Below are 23,892 nucleotides of genomic sequence, written 5' to 3' on the forward strand. Positions count from 1 at the left end.
CCTCGAACTCAGAAATCCGCCTGCCTCTGCCTCCTGAGTGCTGGGATTAAAGGCGTGCGCCACCACGCCCGGCTTGTTTTTTTATTTTTTAACAGTTTGCATTATTTCTATAAACAGATAATCGGTTTTGTTTCAGATTTTATTTTCCATTCAAATTCTAATACAGTTATTAGTTTGTAGCTTAAAAAGCACCTCACTTCTCCAAGAAAAAGAATGCAGCCACTTTTACCTCTATCTACCTTTTAAGTTACAGTCTCGCCTACTTACTTGCGCAAAGCTGTTTTGGTGATGGTCATTTGGAGAATAAAATTATAGGCAAGTTATATTTTGCACCAGAACACTCTAATGACCTGTTGTAAATAGTCTGTACTTAACAAGAGGTATATATTCTTTCTTATCAGAAAGTGTTAGTGACTGGGGAGTTGAAAGTTAGATTTTTATGTGCTCTGATGCTTTGCTGAGTGAAAGAACCCGAAATTGAAAGGACTAAAATATTCAAAATATCCAGTCTAGAGACTAAAACAAGTTTCCTGTAGAAAGAATGGGGGAAGTGAGAGCTATTTGGGGGCATACGGTATGGTGATGGTATCTGTGCTGCTTCTCCTGCTATTCCTTCCACTTTCCTCCTATGTGAAAGTCAGCAACAGTACTAATGGATTAAATGAATAAGTTTGTGAGTGCAGGGGAAGGTGTGGTTATTAGTTTTTGTCTGGTTGTTTGGTTTGCTTTTTCAGAGAGAATAAAAAAATGTAGATGAAGTTAGACGGAAAAATCTGGGTTGTCAAGTGCTCTAACTTTTTATGTTTGAAAACTTCATCCTCCTAGTCTTCAGAAATCCCCAGCTGGGTGTTTGCAACAGAACCCTCTACAGAGATAACATCTAATCCAGAAAGGTTGAGGTAGAATCCCCTGAATAGTTCACTATGCTTTTGATATGTTCACTTCCTAGTGAAGAATCCATTTTCTTTCTGATACTAGATTTTGAAATTCTTGTTTAATTATTTCCTTTTCTGAAGATGTTTTGTATGTTTCTATAGACAATTAAATGTCTAGATGTTAAAATATAAAAGCAATAGTTAGTAAAGAATGGGAAAGAAGGCTGATTGTGGCAATTAAAAGTTTATGAAGTCAGATAGCCTCATTTATTATAATCAATCAAGAATAATGTGTTCTTACAAATAAAAGTTAGATGAAACCACAATTTACCTCAAAGGCTAAACAGACCACATATAAAATGAGGAAGGACATTTGGTATCTTTATGTTAACATTGAGAAATTACTTTTTTCCCAATCTCTTGCTACTTAATTTTTCTAACCTCTAGACTTCTTTCCAAAGAGACCATTTTCTTATAGTCAGCTTCCCCCTCTGCACCCCCTCCCCCTGTTCATTTCTGTCTCCATAGTTCAGTTTTTATCTAGCAGAATATATCAGGGCTGATATTACTAGGCATTTGGGTTGGATGTAGTTTTAAATATTTCTTTTGCTCCAAAGTACTTATTTACATTGTTTGGTAATAATCTGGAGAAGATAAACATTAATAGTTTTAATTTGAATATGTTTTCTTGTAGCAGAAAAAGAAAACTAAGACCTTCAACCCACCAACACGTAGAAATTGGGAAAGTAATTACTTTGGGATGCCCCTCCAGGATCTGGTTACAGCTGAGAAGCCTATACCACTATTTGTTGAAAAATGTGTGGAATTTATTGAAGACACAGGTAGGCTAGAAGAATAAATACATGAGATTTCATTTATATTTTCATTTTTGCTACAATAATAGTTCGTTAAATGTGATATGTTAAAACTGTATTTGAGCCTTCATGTTCCCATTAATTAGTGTCATCTTAGTCACTCTGAAGGTAGCTATCTCATACTTAAACTTTTCATTGTTAATAGTGATTTTGAAGATCTTTTCTTGAACATAATAAATAACTATGCAGAAAGCTAAATAAAGTGTTAAACTTACCTAATGCTGGAATTTATAATAACTTCATATTAAGAGATTGCTACTATGATTTGAGTCAGAAATTAAAATATCTTATTAAAATTAAACCTGATACTGTTTATGTTACTTATTCCTCACGTGGGTAATTTTCTTTGAAAGTTAAAGCCGTAATTATACATTTATAAATGGCAGTTCATTCTGTGGTGTTACTACTTAGCAGTATCGCTTGATGTCATTTTTATGGTTCAAATTATGTTTATAAGGTATGTATAGATACCTCACAGTTTTAAAAACAAGTATTCATTTGTGTTTGTTTTGTTGCAATATAATAAACATTAAAATTGAAAAAACTGAGAGTTGAGCTAGTAAGAGTTGGGGAATAGAATGTATTTTATTTATTATTTTTGAGACAGAGTCTCACTTTGTAGTTAATGAAACTTTCTGTATAAACCGGTCTGTCCTTAAACTCACAGAGATCCTCCTGTTTCTACCTACCTCCTGAGTTCTGGGATTAAAGGCATTTACCAAGATGCTTGGCTATTGAGCATATTTTAAATGAACTCAGCCATGAGCCTGAGTGATTGGATGAACTACAATTATAAAAAGTTTAAAAACATACACTATATCAGTTTTAGCTTTATTTACTTGTAACACTTTTGGATATGTATAAGCATTGGGTTTTGTGGTTGTTGTTTTGTTTTATTTTGTGTTTGTGTTTTTGAAAAACTACTATAGCCATGTCTTAAATAATTGTGCTCAGTTTTGCTCATGGATGCCTTACCCATTAGATCAGTTATCAGCTTACTCCTCTGTACATACTAGTATGTCTCTGTGTGATGAGGAATGGTGACTTAGGGATTTAGTAAGGGGTACAATATGGCAAAATACTGTTATTTGCCAGCATCATAATATATGATATATAAACTATAATATATGTATATTATAGTTAATACAGAGTCTACATTTGATCTGCATTTAATCTTTCCTTCACCAAGCACTTAAGAGAGTTTTAGACCAATTTCTTACTTGACTTTAAGACAAGAAAAACAAATGCAAAGATTTATCTAATATTATCTGTCTGCTTTGGAGTTAATGATTTCTCGTTTTCTGTAGTAAAATATTTAGGCCTTGTGAATATGACATATTTGTTTGTTGTTTTATTTGGGAAAGGAATTCCATGTATCCTAGTCTGACCTTGAACTGTTAATAATCATACTGCTGGTAACTTTGGGTCAGTTCACTAGCAAGGAGGAGAAACTATAACTAGATTCTTCTTATCCTACATCCACATTTGACTCCCAAGTTTTCATGTGCTGTTTCATTTCTTTAAGATAAATGGAGAGGCTTGCATCAGGGCCATGTAAAATGAGGATGTTCTATATGAAGGAGATCAAATATCTCTGCAGAATTCAGTTTTGATGAAAAGTCTTCAGTCTGGCTTGATGTTCATTTTATGATTGTTTTTCTGCATCTTTAGAGATGATCATAACTTTTTATTTTTTTACTCAGTTTCAAGTAGTAAATTATATTGGTCGGTTTTCAAGTAAATTAACCTTGACTTCCTGAGGTAGATACCACTGGTTCTTAATGTTTTATACTTTTTATATATTGCTGGATTAAATTTGCTAAACTATTAAAGATCCAAATTACTGTTTAGTCTGATACATAGTAGGAATTATTTACTGTAGTAAGGAGATTTCACTTGACTCACTATGTATTAAAAGATATTTTCAGGATAACTTTCAATTTCTAGCTATAGGAAATTGTCATACATGTGGAATATTCTACTAGTTTGTAGAGAATTTCTCATACATGTATGAGGCTCTTGACTGTGTGTCTCCAATTCTGGTGCTGTGCCCCACAGATTAGACATCAGTCTTTCTGATTTCTTATCTGTATCTGCTAGATTGTCGCAGCTCTTAGGTTCACCTCCTTTCACTGTCCTCTGAAGACTATCCAGGCACTAAACTGGGGCATTCAGATAGTTTATCTCACTTGCTTTTTCCTATGAACAGTTTTGAGCTGGGAGATTTAGTGCTTCTTTTTAAAATGTTGGGTTTTTTCCCCACTTTTTAATTGTTTGCTCTGGGAGGTCAATTTTCATGCAGGTAATCCTTCATGGTAATGTCCATATTAATGCAAATAGAATCACAGTAAAATATTAAACTGTTTGTTTGCTGCATCTATGTACTTGTGGAATATCCAAGTAGAAGGCCAAGATTCTGTTGGATATTTGGCCACAGAGCTTAGGAAAGTGTTTTGGTTTTTAAATGCTATTTTGGTAATTGTCAGTATATAAATATTAATGTAAACTTTGTTAGTAAGATCAAGATCAACATTTAGAGTCAGAAGAAAAGTTCAAAATGTTGATAGATTATACAAAAGGCTCTAAAACTAGAGAAGAAAATAAGGAATCATAATTATCAACATCAAATAACTTAATTTTTTTACAATATATTAAAGTAAAATTCATGAGCTTGAAACTAACCATATTAAAATCTACAACCCATCAATGCATATTGCATTCCTCATCTTGTTCCAGAACATTTTTATAGCACTAAAGAAAACCTTGTGCTTATAAGAGTTCCCACTTTCTCCAGTTTACCAGTCTGCTTTCTGTCCCAGTGGATTTATTTATTTATTCTGGATATACTATTTAAGTTTAGGCATATAATATATGAAGATTTCGTCTAATTTCTTTGTCTTAACTTTTTTTTTTTTTTTTTTTTTTTTTTTTTTTTTTTTTTTTTTTTTTGCAATTCCCTGTGTTGTAGCATGTATCAATGAGATCACCAGATTTTGTCTCCTTTATTATACACATTCAGGTTGCTTCTACCTTTTGGCTATAGTGAATGGTTGTACTATAAACATTCATATAGAAGGATTTGTTCAAGTGTTTTGTACTATTTCAGTATGTTCCCAGAAGGATGGAATTGCTGCGTCATTTAGTAACTAATTTTTTCTACAGTACTATCAGACTATTTTCCATAGTGGATACTGTTCTACATCTTACCAACAACGTATTAAAGGTCAACACTGTTTATATCATTGCTAACACTTGTGTTCTGTATGCTTTTGTGTCTTAATTATCACTGTTATTTTCTTTTTAATATGGATTACATTTTACCTAGGTTATTTTGATAGTATTTCCATAAACCGTATTGCTTTTCAATTCAAGAATGCTTAGTTTTGTTTTTTGGCTTTTTTTTCTTTTAAGATTTATTTATTTATTATTATATTTAAGTACACTGTAGCTGTCTTTAGACACTCCAGAAGAGGGAGTCAGATCTCATTACAGATGGTTGTGAGCCACCATGTGGTTGCTGGGATTTGAACTCAGGACCTTTGGAAGAGCAGTCAGTGCTCTTAACTGTGAGCCATCTCTCCAGCCCGCTTTTTTTTTTTTCCTTTCTCTTTTTTTTTTTTCCTTCATTTATTGAACTACTCCTGAGCCATCTCACTGGTCCATTTTCTCTTTTTATGATGATATCAATCACGTTGAGTTATTAAAGAGTCACCTAACTTCAGCCAATATGACCTTATCTTGATTAATTATATGACATAATCAGAGTCATCTTTTGATGTTTATGGGGTAGCCTTATATTACTTTTCTATTATGGTAATCTCCCCAGCCCAAAAAACAACTTAAGGAACACAGATTTTCCTTTATGATTAAAAGGGATAGATTCCTCATGGCAGAGATGGCATGACATGGTGGCACGGTAGCTTCTACGTCTTTTCTTATATTTTGGAACGGCGAAAAACATAACAAGAGTTCCCAGGATCCATTTGTAGGTCTTCCATTATTGCTTCTTTTACACTTCTTTAAAATAGCGTGAATTCTTACCTATGTTTATGTTTTCATGCTTTTGTTATATTTTGCATTTGTTTTGGTTTTGTCTGTTTGCTTGTAGAATGTTTCTAAATTCATTTGTCTAATTTGTGGTGAAATTTTAACTCTTATTTTTTTTTACTGGCATTTTTTGGTAGGGCTGAAATATCCTTAGCATATTCCATAATAGGTGACAGTATTTAAGTTGCTTTTAGAATTCTATTCTTTAAATAACCCCAACTCACTATCAGATAATTGTCAGACAAAAGTTGTAGTTATTGTCACTTTAACAGTGCAGGAGCAGGGGTTAAAAGGGTGACTCAGCAGTTATAAGCACTGGCTACTCTTCCAGAGGACCAAATTCAATTCCCAGCACCTACATGGCAGCTCATGTCTATAATTCTAGTCCCCATCTTCTGGTCTCTGAGAATAACAGGCATGTCTATGATACACAGGAATGCATGTAAGCAGAACACCCATTGAAAAATAAATTAATTGGAATTAAAAAAGAAAGGAGTAAACCACTAAAAACAATGTGGCTATTTCTTTCCTAGCACAAAAGAATTGTATAATAGCCCTCAAAATGTCTTCTTGTTGTTTGTTTGGTTATTTGGTTGTTTTTTTTGTTTTGTTTTTTTTTTTTTTTTTTTTTTTTTTTTTTTTTTTTTTTTTTTTTTTTGGTTTTTCCAGACAGGGTTTCTCTGTATAGCCCAGGCTGGCCTCAAACTCAGAAATCCACCTGCCTCTGCTTCCCAAGTGCTGGAATTAAAGGCGTGTGCCACCACTGCCCGGCTTCCAGATTATTTCTATACTTTTGTCCAGCAACAAATTTCTAGCTTTGGACCATCTTATTTTTATGTTAATCACAACAGTAACCAAATCTTTACCCTTGTGATATTGCACACAGATTTTTTTTTTTTTTTAAATTTCTTTGTTTGGGGAGTTAGAGTGACGTCTCATTAAGAGCATGTGATGCTCATGTAGGGGACCCAAGTTCATTTCCTAAGATTCATGTTAGCTCCTTCTTGCCTCTGCAGGCACCTTTACATATGTGCACATACCACTCTACAGTCACACATGCATACTATGTCATTAAGATTTAAAAAAAATTTTAAAGATTTTTCTAAACTAAAATTGGAATTATTGGTTCCAAACCCTCCCCAACACACACACACACACACACACACACACACACACACACACACACACAAATTAAAGAGGGCCAGGCATGGTAGCATAAACCTTTAATCCCAGCAGCTGGGAAGCAGTGGCATGTTGACCTCTATAAGTTTGAGGCTAGCCTGATCTTCATAGTGAGTTCCAGGCCAGCCAAGGGCTATATATAGTGAGACACTTGTCTCAAAAAAATGTTACTAAGTAAATAGATAAATAAAAAGAGGAGACAGTCTTATTTATTTCTTGAGGCAGGATTTCACTATGTATTCCTGGCTGTCTTAGAACTCAATCTTATAGCCCAGACAAGCCTCAAACTCAGAAAAACTCCATCTCCCAAGTTCAGGGATGTAAGTGTGTGCCACTGAGTCTGGCAGTAATTTTGTTTTTAGTGACAAAATGTCTACAGGAAAAGGAATATTTTCCAAGCCTGATGAAACACTTTATCCTTTTTAACCTCCCCTGAAATTATTAATAGAGTCACTTTTGCTTAATGCGTTCTGTTTGCATAAACCTTTATTGTGATATAAAATTAATCAAAGTATGTGTACAATTACATTGATTTTATAGTGGAAGAAACCCAAGAGCTTAAGTAACTTGTCTTAAGATTCTAGTCTACATAACTGTTAACTGTTTACAAGTGATTTTGATAACTAGAAGTTTCTAGGAAAAACAATTGAAAATACCAATTAATCCATGAAGAATAGGCTAAAAATCACCTGTGATTTCATAGCATATAAGTTTTCTGTATGTTACCTACTATATAATGTACATGTAAACATACATAACTTTTTCAAAAAGGAAAAGTAAACTTACTGTTCTGTAGTATTTCTCATACATAAACAGTTTTTAATGTGACATAACACTGATCTTTGGAGTTGCTTTTTATGGTTTATCCTATCACATTCTAATATATTGACAATTTTAGTTTATTTTAGTAACCTAATTCTGAGTGTTATTCTTTAAATACTCAGTATTTTTGGTAGTTGCCCTTTTATGTCAAATCTATATAAAATTGCTATCTGGACCTCAATGATAGAAACCTTGCAGAGAGAAGAAACCATTTACCTGCATCATTTGAAGGCATTTCAAGAGGTTATCTGTTATCCATTAAATAGAACAAGCTAGTGATTTTAGCATTGTCATTATGTAACTAAGAAATTTATTTTACTGTGTTAATTATGTCTTGTTATTTTTAAAAATATATAAATTCTTTAAAAATTTCACTTAATTTTGTACAGTGTATTTTGATCATATCCATCCACCATTACCTCCCTTCCAACTCCCATTAGTGACCCCTGCCTTGTCTTCCTACTTTTCGTGATTAATTTTATTGTTATTAAATAACTACTTAAGAGTCCAGTTAGTACTTATTGATGTTTCCCATATTGGTGTGGGTGTTGGAGCCAAATGCTGGGACATGGGTAGCCAACCAGAGCAAATCTCCAAATCAGAGACTTTCTTCTCACTTGCCAGTAGCTATGCAGCTGGGTATGGGACTTTGGCCACATGAACGTGTGTGTGTGTGTGTGTGTGTGTGTGTGTGTGTGTGTGTGCGCGTGCGCGCGCGCAAACACACACACACACCTTCCTTCATACTGGAATTTTGATTACAAACACACACACACCTTCCTTCAGAATTTTGATTACCTTGCTTATATGCAGTAACTTCAGCAATGGTGAGTTGATGTATTCAACAACCATGTTCAGGAGTCAGCTTTTCACAGCTCCCTACCCACCCCTTCCCCATCTACTGGCTCTTAAATTCTTTCTTCCTCTTCTACTGTGATATTCCCTGAGCCTTGGGTAAGGGAGGTTGGTATAGATGAGCACTCAGTTTATACTCAGCATTTGACCAACTGTGAGAGTCTGTATTAACAAGTATGGGATGCATAAAGAAGTTTCTCTCACCAAAGTTGAGAAAGACACAGATCTCTTCCCTTGGGTCCAAGACTTCCACCACCATAAGTTGTGGAACTCCTGACCACAAGTTGTTTTGTTTTTAAGATGAAATGAAATTAATGTATATGATATATGCTTTGTGAATTTTTTAATTATTGTATGTAATGGAAATAACAAGTGTTGGAAAGCTATTGTTACTTTTAATAGGCATCAGTTAAAGTGACTTTCAAAATATTTTCAAAAAGTAGGGACACATTTTAGTTCAGTAAAGTTTAAAAGAAAAATGCATGCACTCTAGGCCCTGTAGCATTAAAAGGAGAAACTTGTATTTGATAAACTGGGAAAGCACTGCTAAGAATTCTTCCATTAATATTAACTTCGTCACTATCAGCTTTTAGTATAAGAGAAATTTCAGAGTGAAGTTTCATAGCTAGCCTTGGTCTATATACTGTGTAATATCCAGGAAAATATATTTTTATATCTTGTATCACATGAATTTTTACATGACACGTTAGTAGGCATTTGATTAAGAAACATTAAATTCTGTTTTAAGTAAAAGCATTTCTACACATTTCTTTATTTCTTATGCCTTTACTAAAGTACATTCTCATAGCTTCAGTAATTTTTCCTCATTAATTGAGGATGCCATTTATGTATATCTGATTGATATTTGTGTTTGGACCAGGACCCATCCCAATTATAGGATTCTCTTCCAGGTCTTTCTTTTTGTACTTTAATATGTTAATATATTCTGAACTGCCTATTGAACATTTCTAGTTAAAATGAGATAACTTGTACTTGACAAAATTAAGGTGTAATTCATTCATTTTCCCCCAAAACACCTTCTGATTTTGCTTGTTTGTATCAATAGCAGTTTGATTTTCCCAGTTGTCCAAGTTGAGGTATCTTTTTAATCAGACTTAAAAAGAAAATACTGGGTTACATAGGCCATTTTCATACGTGGACAACACATACTTGAGCAATTTTACCTCATTTCCTAACCCCTTTCCTTTCTTGCCCCTCTCTTAATCTGATTTTTCTCCATTGTGCCCATACTGTTAGTAGAAAATGTTTTTAGCAGCTTTTGTCTTATATCAGTTTTTTATACATTATATTAAAATCTATTATGTCACATATTATATTATTCCTTATCTAATTGTTTCTTTATTCTGACTCTTAAAATATTATGTATGGGGCCCAACTGTGATTCTGGCACTTGGGAGGGCAGAGCAGGTAAGTTTGAGGTCAGCCTGGTCTACATAATGAGTTCAGGCCAATCAAGGCTACATAGTGAGACCATGTCTCAAACAAAAACAAAACAAGAAAATGTGTTTGCACATAGTACTGAAATTCTATAGGCTAGTACTTGATGCTTTCCTTTTACTGTATATATGCTTATGTAATTTTCAGTCTTGATGTTGAACAGACAAGAGAAAATGTTTTCTGAGTCAGAATATTTTATCATTCCAGTTCCCTGTAAATTTCACTTTTATGACTGAATACCCTTGTGTCTTTGTATGTACCACAGTTTCTGTATTTGTTCATCTAATTAGAGATGTCTAAGCTGGTTCCATTTCCTTGTTCTTATAAGTTGTGCAGAAATAGTCAGGATATGTGGTATTTCAGGAGTGTTAGTAACCTTTTGAGTGTATAAGCAAGAGTAGTATAGATGCGTTATATTTAGTTTTCTGAGAAACCTTAATGCTGGTTTCCATAGTGGCTACTCAACAAGTTTCATTCTCACCAGCAGTATATAGGGCTCCTTTTCTCTCCACCCATGTCAGCCATCCAGCCTGGGTGCTGACGTCTCAACTCGGGTTTTCTGCAAGAGTATTTCCAGAATCTCCACATCTTAGACAATAAGGGAGAGACTGAGTCAAGGCTGGCCTCAAACTCACTCTGTAACTGAAGATGACACTGAATTTGTGATCCTCTTGCATGCACCCCTGAGTACTGGGATTATATGTGTGCCACCCTACCACACTTATGTCGTGCTAAGGAATCAAATCCAGGGTTTTGTGCATGCATGATAGGCAGTCTACCAACTGAACAACATATTCAGCCTGTAGTTTCTTTTCTGATAAAAAGGCATTCTGGTTAGGTTAAGATAGATTCTCAGAGCAGTTTAATTTTATTTTTCTGGTAGTTTAAGATGTTGTACACTTACTTTTGGACATCTGTGTTTCTTTTAAATTTGTTGGCTATCTCATTAATTGATTAGATAGTTTATTTTTTGTGTTTATTTTGTGTTATTCTTTTTTGTTTGTGTGTGTGTAAGAAGTGGTTTTCTGCCTTATCTTTTTTTTTCCTTTATTGGATATTTTCTTTGTTTACATTTCAAATGTTATACCCTTTCCCAGTTTCCCCTCCAGAAACCCCCTGTCCTGTCCCATCCCTCCTCCCCTGCTTCTGCCGTTTGAGACAGGGCCTTGCTCACTGAACCTGGAGCTTGCTGTTTGAGCTGTACTGACTGGTCATCAGCCTCCAAGGACCCTCATGTCACTACTCCCAAACACTGAGATTACAGGCTTGTCCTGTTGTGTCAGGCTTGCTTTTGAGATTACTTTTAGTTTTTAAATTTTGTGTCTCTTTGTGGTTTTATGAATCTATGAGTACAAGTACCCATGGAATCCAGAGGAAAGTGTTTGATCCCCTGAAGCTAGAGTTACAGGTGGTTGTAGGCTGCCCCATAAGGGTCCTGGGGATTGAACTTGAGTGTTCTACAAGAGTAGTACATGCTCTTAGCCACTGAGCTACTTCTCTAGACCAACTATCCATGTTCCTACCTGTTTTCCTGCCTTCCTTTATTCGTTTGTTTATATTAACATGACTTCTGGCAAAGAGTTTTTAGTTTGTATGAGGTGTCTTCCTTCCTCTGCATATTTTTTCCTGAGAACTTTATGAAAAATTAGGTCTTTTTAACTTTGAGTTTATTGTTTTGTGCCAGTGCTGTGTTGTTTTTAGTACTGTGAGTCTGTAGCACAATTTGAAATCAGATAATTGTGATGCTTTGATCTTTGTGATTTCTTTGTCATCTACTGGCTCTGAATTTGAATTGTCTGTGTTTTTTTTTTTTTTTTTTTTTTTTTGAGACAGGGTTTCTCTGTGTAGCCCTGGCTGTCCTGGAACTCACTCTGTAGACCAGGCTGGCCTCGAACTCAGAAATCCGTGCACCACCACGCCCAGCGGCTTTTTTTTTTTTTTTCTTCTGTTTTTTAAGATCTTGGGATTTATTATTAGGTTATCTAATTAGGATTAATATTAGTTTGCTGCAGCTGTGATAAAACTGTCTTAGATTTTCTATTGCTGTGTTAAAATACCACTACCAAAAAGCCATTTTGGGAGAAAAAGGTTTATTTCATCTTTCAACTTTTGGGTCACACACTGAGGGAACTCAAGACAGGAACTCAATGCAGGAACCTGGGGGCAGGAACTGAAAGAGGCTATGGAGGAATGTCCCTTATCAATTTGCTCCCAAGAGTGCTTATACACAGAACTACCTACTCAGGGGTAGCGCAGTGAACCAGTGACCTTGGAACCTCCAATATCAATCACTAATTAAGAAAATGCACCACAGGCCAGTCTGATAGGGGCATTTTTTTCCGTTGGAGTTCCCTCTTCTCAACTCTAGCTTTTATCAAGTTGAAATAAAACTATCCAACACAAACATGTGACCTAAAATAACTTAATGACTTAGAGAAGATTTTTTTTTTTTTTTTTTGGCTTCATGTTCCAGAGGTTCCATCTTATTGGGGAGGCATGGCAGCAAGCAGCAGGAAGTTTGCTCACATAGGAAGCCAAGAGTAACTTAAGTCTTCAGACACATGCACAAAGAGGTTGGGGGGAGAGTGAACTGGAAGTTGTGGTGCAAAGCTTTAGATCTAAAAGCTGTCTTCTAGTGATGTACTTCCTGCTAGACTGTACTACCTAAACACACTGGTGCCACCAACCAAGGGCCAAGTGTTCAGATGTCTAAGATTATAAGGAACATTTTTCACTCAAACCACCACAAGATGTTTCTGGGTGTTTAAGTACTCATAGCTTTAAACATTCTTCTCAGAACTTCCTTAGCTATATCTCCAATGTTCTGGCTAATTTGTGCTTTCATTTTAATTTGTTTAGGACATTTTTTAGCCCTACCTCCTACCTTTGCCAGTTACCCAGTGATCTTTCAGGTGTTATTTATTGTTCAGTCTCTTTATGTGGCTTCTGAAGTTTTTCTTACTGTGCTTACTAATTCTCTTGCCTTGTGTTTGGATAAAATAGAAAATTTTAGATTGTTTTGTCTTTAGCCAGACTTGATTTGTGCTCCAGAATGTTGTCTAATTTAGAGAAGGTTCCATGGCCTATTAAAAAACAGTATATTCAGCCGGGCGTGGTGGCGCACGCCTTTAATCCCAGCACTCGGGGGAGGGGGGGGCAGAGGCAGGCGGATTTCTGAGTTCGAGGCCAGCCTGTTCTACATAGTGAGTTCCAGAACAGCCAGGGCTATACAGAGAAACCCTGTCTCGAAAACATCTGCTAAATGGAATTTTGTATGTGTATATGGTTTTACCACTGAGTTTCTCTGACTTTTAATTTGAATGGCCTATTTAGGGATGAGATGAAGGTATTGAAACTACCCATATTGTTGTATAAGGACCTGTCCTTTTGTGTCTATCATTAATGTTTCTTTGAATTATAAAGTTGGGAACTCCATTTATTGCATATATACTTACATTTTCTGGATTAATTGCTCTCTTACCTCTTCTGAGTAATTTCAGCTTAAATCTTCATTATCAGATACAGAATAAATGCACCAGCTCCTGTTTAATTCTCTTTCTTTGGTAGTTTTCCATCCTTTGATTCTTGGGTGCCTTTCCTAGTGAATCGTATTTCATAAAACAGTGGTTAGATTTAGTTTTTTTGAACTCATCAGGCTGTGTCTGTGTCTTTATTGGTAATTGAGGCTGTTTACATATAAGGCTACTATTTTGAGAGATGTTTACTCATTTCTGTTACTTTGGAGGGTGGAATTACTTTTCTGTATGGTTGGATTATTGATTGGTCAATGATTCCTCCCAATAAGTAGTAAAGGTTCTCTTGCTCAGTGTTGAATGTAATGAATTCTTCTTGTGAAATTTATTTCTCTTACGTACTTATTATCAAGACTTCCTTCTCCGTCTATATTTAAGTATCTTGTGCTGTGCTGGCTTGGTGTTCTTGATATTCCTTACTTTATACTTTTTTTTCAAGTGTCCTTATTTATAAACTTTAAAAAATAGGTTGGCTGGATAAAGTCACCTTTGTTAGCTGTTACTTTTGGGGCTAGAAATGAATTATTTCAGAATTTCTTGACTTTTAGGACTGCTAATTTCTGATGTGTTTGACTCTGAATTGATGTTTTGCTTTATCATTTCTTTGCTTAGTATTTGTGATTGACTATTAGAGCAAGGTTCTCTGGTTGTTTAGGATTCCACGTACCTCTTCTTTTTAAACATTAATTTCTCCAGATTTGGAGAATTTGTTATAATTTCACAAAGTAGACTGTCTACTTAGTGTTTAAGCTTTATGCTGCAGAAGTCAGGCTTGGTCTGTTGATTATATTCTAAAATTCTTAGATGCTAGTCATGTATTCTTTTATTGATACTTTATCAGAGAAAGTGCTGAATTCTGTCAGATTCTTTTTCTGTATCAAGACACTAGGGTAGAATTTTCTCCCTACAGTCTGTTATTACATTAGTTGATTTTTGTGGGTTGAATTTGTTATCCTTGGATAAATCCTGATTGGTCTTGGTGTATAATCATAATATCCTGAGTTCAACTATTCTTCCTCAGATGTCTAAGTAGCTGATACTGCAGTCACTAGTGTCTTGATAAACCTTCTATCTCTTTACATTCAAATATTTGTGCCATTGATCCTGTGATAGTATTTCAGAGGCTGCAACCATTTTTTTTTTAATCTGTTAAGAGAGAAAGGGAGAGTTTAAGTTTGCTTTTTAGTTGTTACTAGGGGGTTATAACTATCATCTTAACTTTCTTGGTGTTTTTAGAGACAGAGTCTCACCATGTAGTTCTGGCTGTCCAAAGACTCACTATGCCAGTCACCTTAAAAGTATACATTACTACCACTATATCCAGCAGCATATTTTAAACTTTCTAATGCTCATGTTTTAATTCAGTTTAACTGTTTCAAAAGTAAATAAACCACTTTATTGGTTGTTTTTTTTTTTGCCACAAATTACGTCTTTGCAAATTGTGTGTCTGTTAAATCTGATAAATTGGTGCATTTGTGGTATAATTAGCATAACAAAAAGAGAAGTTATAAATCAAAGCTGAAATACTTATAATTTATTCTCTTAACTATATATTTTTGTTTTATGTTTTGTTATAATTTCAGTAGGTTCCCTTGATAGTTAATATTGTCAACTTGATTTAATCTATACTTAAGTAGGATCTATACTTCTTACGTTCATAGAGGTAAGAAGACCTACTCTAAATTGGATTGAAATCATTCCATAGACTAGAGAGGATTCCAGACTGAGTAAAAAGAAAATAAGCTTTGCATTAGGTTCTGTCCCTGTCCGCACCTCCCACTTCCTGACATGAGACGTAATGTAGTCAGCTGCCTTCTGTCCCTGCTCATGTGACTTACCTTGATGAACCTTACCCTCAAGCAGTGAGCCACAAATAAAAATCATTTTTCCTTAAGTAGTTTCTAGTGGGTATTTTGTCATACCAATGATAAAAGAACTAGTATATTCCTTTCTCCAGTTATCACATCTAAAACTATTTCTAGGCATTCCCAAGTAGTCCCTGAAATGCAGTGTCTCCCCAGAAAAAAACACTACATGCTGTGAAGCACCTTGGATGACAGGACATTGCTAATACTGTTAACATTTACAGCTGAGTACAGGAGTCTGTTCTACTGTACTATAATGTATAAAGGAAGTACTTCGTGGTGATAGTTTTAAAGAGCTCTGGGAAGTCTAAAGAAGTTGATTCCAGGTGGAAATAACAAGGAAGGTGTCAATGAGGAAGTGGTGTTTTCATTGGTGTAATGATCTAGAGAAATTGTAATATTCATTTGGTAAGTGTTTATGTTTGTAATGCAAATAAAAGGAATTGAAAAAAATTACTGGCACTAGCTCTCAAAAAAGAATTAGCTATTAAATCCTTATCACTAATGGCAGTGTGTTCTTTAGAGATATTATCATTTATGGTATTAACATACTTGAATCTAAGGAAAGAGACTAGGCCTGGCTTTCTTCTTCTTTTCTTACTTATCTGTTTCATATTTCTATCAATAGGAGGTTAATATAAGAGTTTTTGTTTGGGTTTTTTATAAGGTATTAGTTTAACTGCTCTATGAGACTGTTTCAGTATCAGAAGGCACTTAGTTGAGAATTGAAGAGTAGAAAATGGTGGCAAGCACTAACACTAAATCCATGTGTGGGGGAAATGTCATTAGGGAAACTAGTTCTGTTATGTTCCTCTAGTCCCTACCCAAGAGATTGATGCTAATCTCATCTGGTTGTGGATGAGTTTGGTGTGTGTGTGTGTGTGTGTGTGTATATGTGTGTGTATTCATGTTCATTCATATGTTCTACAGCTCACATGTGTGTTGTGTTGGATGTAGGATCCCAAAGTTAATATCTAGTGTCATCCTAAATCACTCTCTTTTTGTTTGTTTGGTTTTTCGAGACAGGGTTTCTCTGTGTAGCCCTGGCTGTCCTGGAACTCACTTTGTAGACCAGGCTGGCCTCGAACTCAGAAATCCGCCTGCCTCTGCCTGCTGGGATTAAAGGTGTGCGCCACCACGCCCGGCCCACTCTCTTCTTATTGAAATAGGGTCTTTCACTGAACCTAGACCTTGCCTATTCTATCTAACCTAGCTCACCAGCATGCCCTAGAAATCCCAGTTCTACCACTGCCACACCCACATGGTTCTGGGGATTGGAACTCTGGTCCTCAGTATTGATTGCACTGCAAGTACACTATCCACTGAGCTGTCTCCCCAGCCCCTGATTGTAGAGTGCTAAGTATTTGCTTATGGTTCTTTTAGTTTTTAAGGACATGAGTTGCATAGGAAGGGGTACACTGATTTTACAAGTATATTTATATATGCATTTTTAACAAATGCATATACCTGTCACAATCTAAAACCATCTTCACCTTTTTTGACCTTTCCTGATTTTTCTAGCCACCAGAAACAATTGCTTTTGACAAATGTTTACCTGTATTTTAGGTAAGAATTCCTTGCTTTAGGATGTCATATAAGTTAAATATATTCCTTTGTTTCTGGTTTCCTTCATTTTTTTTTATTTTTACTTATTTTTTGGGACAGGCTTTTGCTATTGAACCCAGATTGGCCTTAACCTCATGATCTTTCTGCTTCAGTTTCCCAAGGGCTATGATTATAGACATGTACCACCACATCAGACATAACCTGGCTTCTTTCGCATAACCTGAGTATTTATGAGACTAATTCATGTTGGTTGTATAAATGGTAAATCGTTTTTATAACTGTGGCCTTGTCCTCATAATTTTTCTGACAGTATATTTTTGTTCATCTTATCTTCACAGATTTCTGAGAGTTGAAAATTTTTCTCAGTATAATACTTTGTAAAAGCATGAAATACTTTTAACCGGACATATAGAAAAATAGTATGTTGTTCTGTGCAAAGGCCCTGACACATACTACTCCAGGAATGATACTAGACATCAATTTTCTAATATTTCTATAACCTGTAGTCACATTTTGACTGGTTGCTAAAGATTTAGAAGTAAGCATATTCTTTGGTACAGATATATGTGTTTATAAAATATGTTTTAATTTCTTAGGATTATGTACTGAAGGACTATACCGTGTTAGTGGAAATAAAACTGATCAAGACAACATTCAAAAGCAGTTTGATCAAGGTAATATAATTGCAAAATAAAATAATTGTTTTACTGTTTTCAGTGTTAGAACTTTACAGTAGTAAAGTTGTTTTTATTTAAAACTTAATAGAAATGGATATGGAGAGGAAAGCATTTAAAAATGTGATTAGAAATATTAAATATGTAATAATTGCCACAATAAGAAGTATAAAAAGACTGGCAAAGGTCTGTCTTAGTACTAACAAGAAAATACTGAGCCTGCCATGGTTGGTGTATAACTTTATTCCCAGCACTGAGGAGACAGAGGCAGGAGGATCTCTGAGTTGCATGACAGCTAAGACTGCATAGTGAAATATTATATTTAAAAAGGGAGGGAGGGGGGAAATAAAATGTTGATTCTTTTAGTCTTCTTAGGAAGGTTGATATTTGGCAATTATAAGAGAAAGTGGGAAATATCGAACTTAAAATACATTTAGAATAAAAGATTTGAGATAGTTGAAACAGTTGGGTAAGAAAAGTATTATATTTTAATGTGGGAAGGCTAGAAGACAAGAAAGAACTTACTGAAAAGAGGATACTTGGAATTGAAACAGTCTGTTATAGGTAATAAATTTATAGGTCTTGTTTAGAAATAAGAATCTTTTTCATTATGCTAAGACTACAGGGATTCAGGTAAAGCAAATATTTTGAGGTAAGCTGTGGTATGTATAATACGGCTATGGTATAATACAGCTGTGATATAATACTGTTATGTATTGTTTCTTGCCCTGCTTATATTTTTAATCCAATAAGCTACCTTAAAACAATAACAGAATCTTTAAAGACAGTGCCAGAATTAGAAAGGCAGTAAATTTACATATGTTGCATTAGTAACTATTGTATAAAAAAGCAATATTATATAAAAGTACTTTTTAATGTGACAGACAACTAATCTTTAGGAGCAAATTCATAAGTGAGTCCCTGACTAGTAAGGAACTCCATGTGTGATCAAAGATAAAACTAAAAAATGAAAATTACTAGGGGGAAGTAAGTGAATATTTTTATAGTCTTTGACTGGAAAAGGCTTAAATTTGGTAAGGAACCTAGGAAACATAACTGCTAAAAATGCAGAAATTCTCCATGAGCATATAAAAACAAAATCTTCAAGAAAGTATGGACTTACCATACAAATTAAACTATTAGTATATATTTGAAAATATACTCAGCCCCTAACATTGACAAATTTTTATTTTAAGATTATATTTATTATCAGTGATTAAGGGTGTTGGTAATGTAGGCAAATACATTTTGTACACCTGTTGTGGGTACATTTTGAGAGGTAGCTTGTGAATGTTAAAATTCAGATTCCTTTGTTTAGGAAATTCTACTTCAAGGAATTTGCATTTTCATTCCAAAAGCTTTGCATGAGCTTGTTAAAAGCATTTGTTGCACTATTTATAATTTTAAAGGGAGGAGGGCAACCACCCATGTGTCTATGAATGTTGAATATTGTGATGAGGTTAAAGTGGCAAAACATCACTTACTGAGTGGTATATACATATGTAAAAAAAGTATGCTATGTTGCCAAAAATACTCTATTTTTAAGAAATATTAGACAAACAGTATTTTATAATGTCCAGTTGGTACAATTCCACTTTCAGTGAAAAGGGCAGAGTAATAGTTGGGCTCTTGAATTCAATTTAGTGGTTTTATTTCTTAATCTTGACACTTACTGTCTGCCTCAGGCAGGTTAATCTTTCTAGATCTCATTGTTTTTCATCACATAGTGGAGATGAAAGAGTAAATATGAGGCTGATGAGATAATGCTTGACCAGTAAGATGTGTAAATCAGTCATGTTTTCTTTAAGTGATCATTGAAAAAAATAAAAAATAAAACTCAAATGAAGCATCCTAAAAATTACAAGTAATGATTGTCTCTAAGTCATGGGGATAAGTTTTTCAGATCTATATTTTTACACTTAAATTACTTGATAATGTCAAATAAACCTTATAGTACACCTTTAGCATGTTCCTCTCTTGTTCTTTAAATCAGCCCTTTACTGATAAGATAATTATTTAACCTATTTATTTAAAACATTACAAAGTAGAGTTTAAAGGTCCAAATTAGAATTGAGATACATAATCTTACTGTCTATTTTTTATTGTCTCTTAATAAGTCTGTATATAAACAAATTAGAAAAGAATATTATTAAAATTCTTTAACTATATGCTGGTGTGTAAATTACAGAGTTTATTGATAAAATGCTTTCTGCATGGGGTTGTCTCTTCCTGCTCTGTGTGTTTTCTGGCCTGAAAGGAAAGGTAATTAATGAGAAATGTCTTTTGGCAGAAAAGTATCCATTCAGTTTACCATTAACCAGTAATAAGTTAAAATTTCATTCTCTAACGTTTTGGGTTTTGTCTTTTAGATCATAATATCAATCTAGCATCAATGGAAGTAACAGTAAATGCTGTAGCTGGAGCTCTCAAAGCTTTCTTTGCTGACCTGCCTGATCCTTTGATTCCATATTCACTCCACCCAGAGCTATTGGAAGCAGCAAGTAAGCATAAACTGTTTTTTGCCAGGAGGGAGGGTGCAGGGGTAAAGAGAGTGATGATAGTGTTTTTTGCCAGAATCATCTATGCACTAGAATGTATAGTTAAAAATTCACTTTATTAGAAACTATGTCTTAAAGGTATCCACCAAATTTAAATAGAATCAGGGCCCCTATAAATGACCTTAGAGATTTTGTTTTTATCTACTCTCACAGATAATGAGGGGCAGGGGAAGTGTTCACTGAGACCAGAATAGGATGTTGGGTGTCCTGTCTTATTATTGTTCACCTTGTTCCAAGACAGGTCTGTTTTCCCTCTCCTTCTCCCTCTCTCCCTCCCACTCCCACCGTGGAGATATGTTGGCAACCAGTAAAACGCTAGGATCCTACCATCTTTTCCTCTGTCCCTCACAGTCCTAGGATTACAAGAAGCCATCCAGGATCCAGCTTTTTACATGGGTAGTGGAATCTGAACTTAGTAGGTCTTCATACTTGCTTGCTAGATAATTTAAATGTGCCTAAAAGATCAGAAATTTTTAAATTACTAAGTAGTTTAGGGTGGATAAGTATGGCAGAAAGATGCAATACTTGATTCAAAGTGTATTCCTAATTTGAAATCAGTCGCTCAATATTTCTAGCATGCACATATTATTTATCTGGAAAATGGAATCTTAAGTCCATTTGGGCATCAAGAAACCTAGCTTAATTTGCATTGGTGGCTAAAAATAATGTAATTTCTAGGTTTTTCCTTTTAGTATGTCTTCAGATTCTTTTAAATGAGATTACTTTTATTTTAAAAGTTCTCAGTTGTTTGTTTGTTTTTTAATTAAAATACAGTTCTGAGCCAGCAAGGTATCTCGTAGGTAAAGGTGCTTGCCACCAAGCCTGACATTCTTGAGTTCAAGCCCCAAACGTACATGGTGAAAGGAGAGAAACAACTTCAACAGGTCATCCTGTGACCTCTATTGTGGCACATGCCTTTCCCCTCTCCCACCTCTACACACATAAACTAGTGAAGTGTAGAAAGGAAAAGTAAGTTTTAAAAGGGGGCTAGAAAGATGGCTCAGCAGTTAAGAGCACTTCCTGCTCTAATGTAAGACCTGAGTTTGGTTTCCAGCTTCTGTGCCAGGTAGCTCACGACCAGCTGATTCCAGATAGTTCTACACCTTCTTCACTTCTAGGGAACCTGCACTTGTGTAACATCCCCCACCCTACAAAGACATACACAAAAATTACAGAAAATAAAAAATAAAAATCTTTAAAATCTCTTTTTAAAAAGTAACAATTTTTTAAAACTTGTGATATATTGTCACAATATACATATTCCCAAATGTTACTTCTTGGTCATAAACACTAGCCTTGGAAAGGCCTAGCTTAGAAATAAAATGAGACAAATGAGAATTTTTACTACTTGATAATTCTCCCATGATGTGAAGGCAAGAGAGAGAACAAAAATAAATCTTTTATCTCCCATTCTTTGCAGTACTATATTATAGTCCTGTCTTATAATTGCATAAACTTGGAAAAATAAGTGTGTATGGTACCTACCTGTAAAGGAAACTTTTGGTAGAGATTACAAGTAAGTAAACTGGATAACTGTGGCTTCAGGGCTATATTGTACCTATCACTGGTTTGGAAATCTTTTAACTTTTATTAGAAGAAAAACTTAAAAAAAAAAAAAAAGATTTATTTATTTTATTTGTATGACTACTTTGTTACTCTCTTCAGACACACCAGAAGAGGGCATTGGATCCCATTACAGATGGTTATGAGCCACCATGTGGTTGCTGGGAATTGAACTCAGGAGAGCAGCCAGTGCGCTTAACCACTGAGCCATCTCTCCAGCCCCCTAGAAGAAAAATTTGATGACACGTTAAAATAAAAAAAAAAAAAAGATTCATGTTTCAGAATTTCTTGGAAAATACCCACGATTCATTTATTACATGTTATCTGTAACTGACTGTTTTTTGTTCAACTGTAGGACTGAGTAGTTGTGCCCATAAAGTCTGAAACTCTTAGCATCTGTATCAGGAATATTAAAGAAACTAACATCCTTATAAGTAATTAGGTAATTTTAAATATCTAGTTGTGTGTGTGTGTGTGTGTGTGTATAATATACTTCAAATAGTCTTAATTTTTATAGTACATATTAACTGGATATTTGCATCAGATATTTGTAAGTTTATAATTTTACCCAAAATTTTCTCTTACAGAAATCCCAGATAAAACAGAACGCTTTCATGCCTTGAAAGAAATTGTTAAGAAATTTCATCCTGTAAACTATGATGTATTCAGATATGTGATAACACATCTAAACAGGTACTTACAAATAAAATGCACTTTGTGTTTTAGACCTGTAACCTTTATAAGGGAATACAGACTAAGCAAAAGGTTCTGTTTAGCTTCTTTGTAATGGCTATCTACATGATCTAATTCATATCTATATGGTTAATATTTTGCACATATGATCAGTGTTTCTGTATTTGCTTAGTTATTATACTGGAGTTAAACCCAGGACTTTACATATGCTAGGCATGTACTCTACCACTGTCCTATATATTCAGCCTGCCACGTACATTTTTTTCACATTTTTTCTTTGTAGTTCTCTTGTATAGAGTCCTAGAATTTTACTGGAAAATGACAATAGCCAAATAAACTAAATCAACCTATTTGGAGTTAGAGGAATTGGGAATTAAAGAGTGAAATCATACGTAGAATATAACTCTTACATGGTTCACTTCACTTTGTCTACCATACTGTGTTGTATATTTTGTGTATTTCATATGGGGAATTTTATCACAAACTGTCCTGTTACCCAAAACAGGATACTAATTCCTGTATACATAACTCTATACATGAATTACAGTTGGAATTCCTATTAAGTAAAAGGCACTGTAGTATTGATTATTAAGACTAGCTCAGACAATGTTGTCAAGTAAGTATCAGTTTGCAATATTGTTATAATCATAACCTTAGACAAATTATCCATTGCTCAGTTATAAAAATAAGAAAAATAGTATTTCGTGAAGTTGTTCTGAAGACTGGATAGGTGTTTTAGGTTTTGTTTTGGGTAGAGTTTTTAATTATTACTTTTTTATATTTTTATTTGCACAAATATAAGTAAAAATAAACTTTTACAAAAAGTTTATTCAAAAAATATCTATAGTGTCAAAGAATTCTGCAGAGTTATGTGGCTCAGTGGTGGAACATTTGCCTAAATTCTGGTAAGCCCTGAGTATGATCCCTACCACAAGAAAATAGATTGTGCAGGGCAGTGATGGTGCATACCTTTAATCCCAGCACTTGGGAGGCAAAGGCAGGCTGATTTCTGAATTCAAGGCCAGCCTGATCTACAAGTGAGTTCCAGGACAGCCAGGGCTACACAGTGAAACCCTGTCTCGGAAGAAAGGAAAAAAAAAAAAAGATTGCAATAATAAGACCCAAATGAAGTACATTTTAATCTGTTCATTTAAAGTTTTATTATTGCTATCAGTGTGATATGTAAAATTATACTATCTTTATAACCCTTCTTCCAAGTCCCCTTTTTAAAAAGATGTCAGTTTAATAATATAGTAATGGTTGGTATTTTGTTAACAAGGTATATGGAAGATTTAGACCTTAATATAGAGACCAGTGATACTTTGT

The 23,892-nt window shown here is 34.5% G+C and overlaps 1 protein-coding gene across 4 annotated transcripts in view; it reads left to right on the forward strand.

The window, feature by feature from the left end:
- Positions 1 to 23,892, forward strand: part of Arhgap5 (Rho GTPase activating protein 5) — a 66,316-nt gene that overhangs the window by 37,381 nt on the left and 5,043 nt on the right. For 3 of the 4 annotated variants that reach the window (XM_021202707.2, XM_021202706.2, XM_029540492.1), the window contains exons 3-6: positions 1,570 to 1,717; positions 17,675 to 17,752; positions 20,122 to 20,253; positions 22,461 to 22,566. In XM_021202707.2, the coding sequence (XP_021058366.1) occupies positions 1,570 to 1,717; positions 17,675 to 17,752; positions 20,122 to 20,253; positions 22,461 to 22,566 (464 nt within the window). The remainder of the gene's footprint in view (positions 1 to 1,569; positions 1,718 to 17,674; positions 17,753 to 20,121; positions 20,254 to 22,460; positions 22,567 to 23,892) is intronic. The other variant, XM_021202708.2, reaches the window with a different exon arrangement.

The sequence above is a fragment of the Mus pahari genome, chromosome 7, assembly GCF_900095145.1.
Source record: "Mus pahari chromosome 7, PAHARI_EIJ_v1.1, whole genome shotgun sequence".
Lineage (NCBI taxonomy): Eukaryota > Metazoa > Chordata > Mammalia > Rodentia > Muridae > Mus > Mus pahari.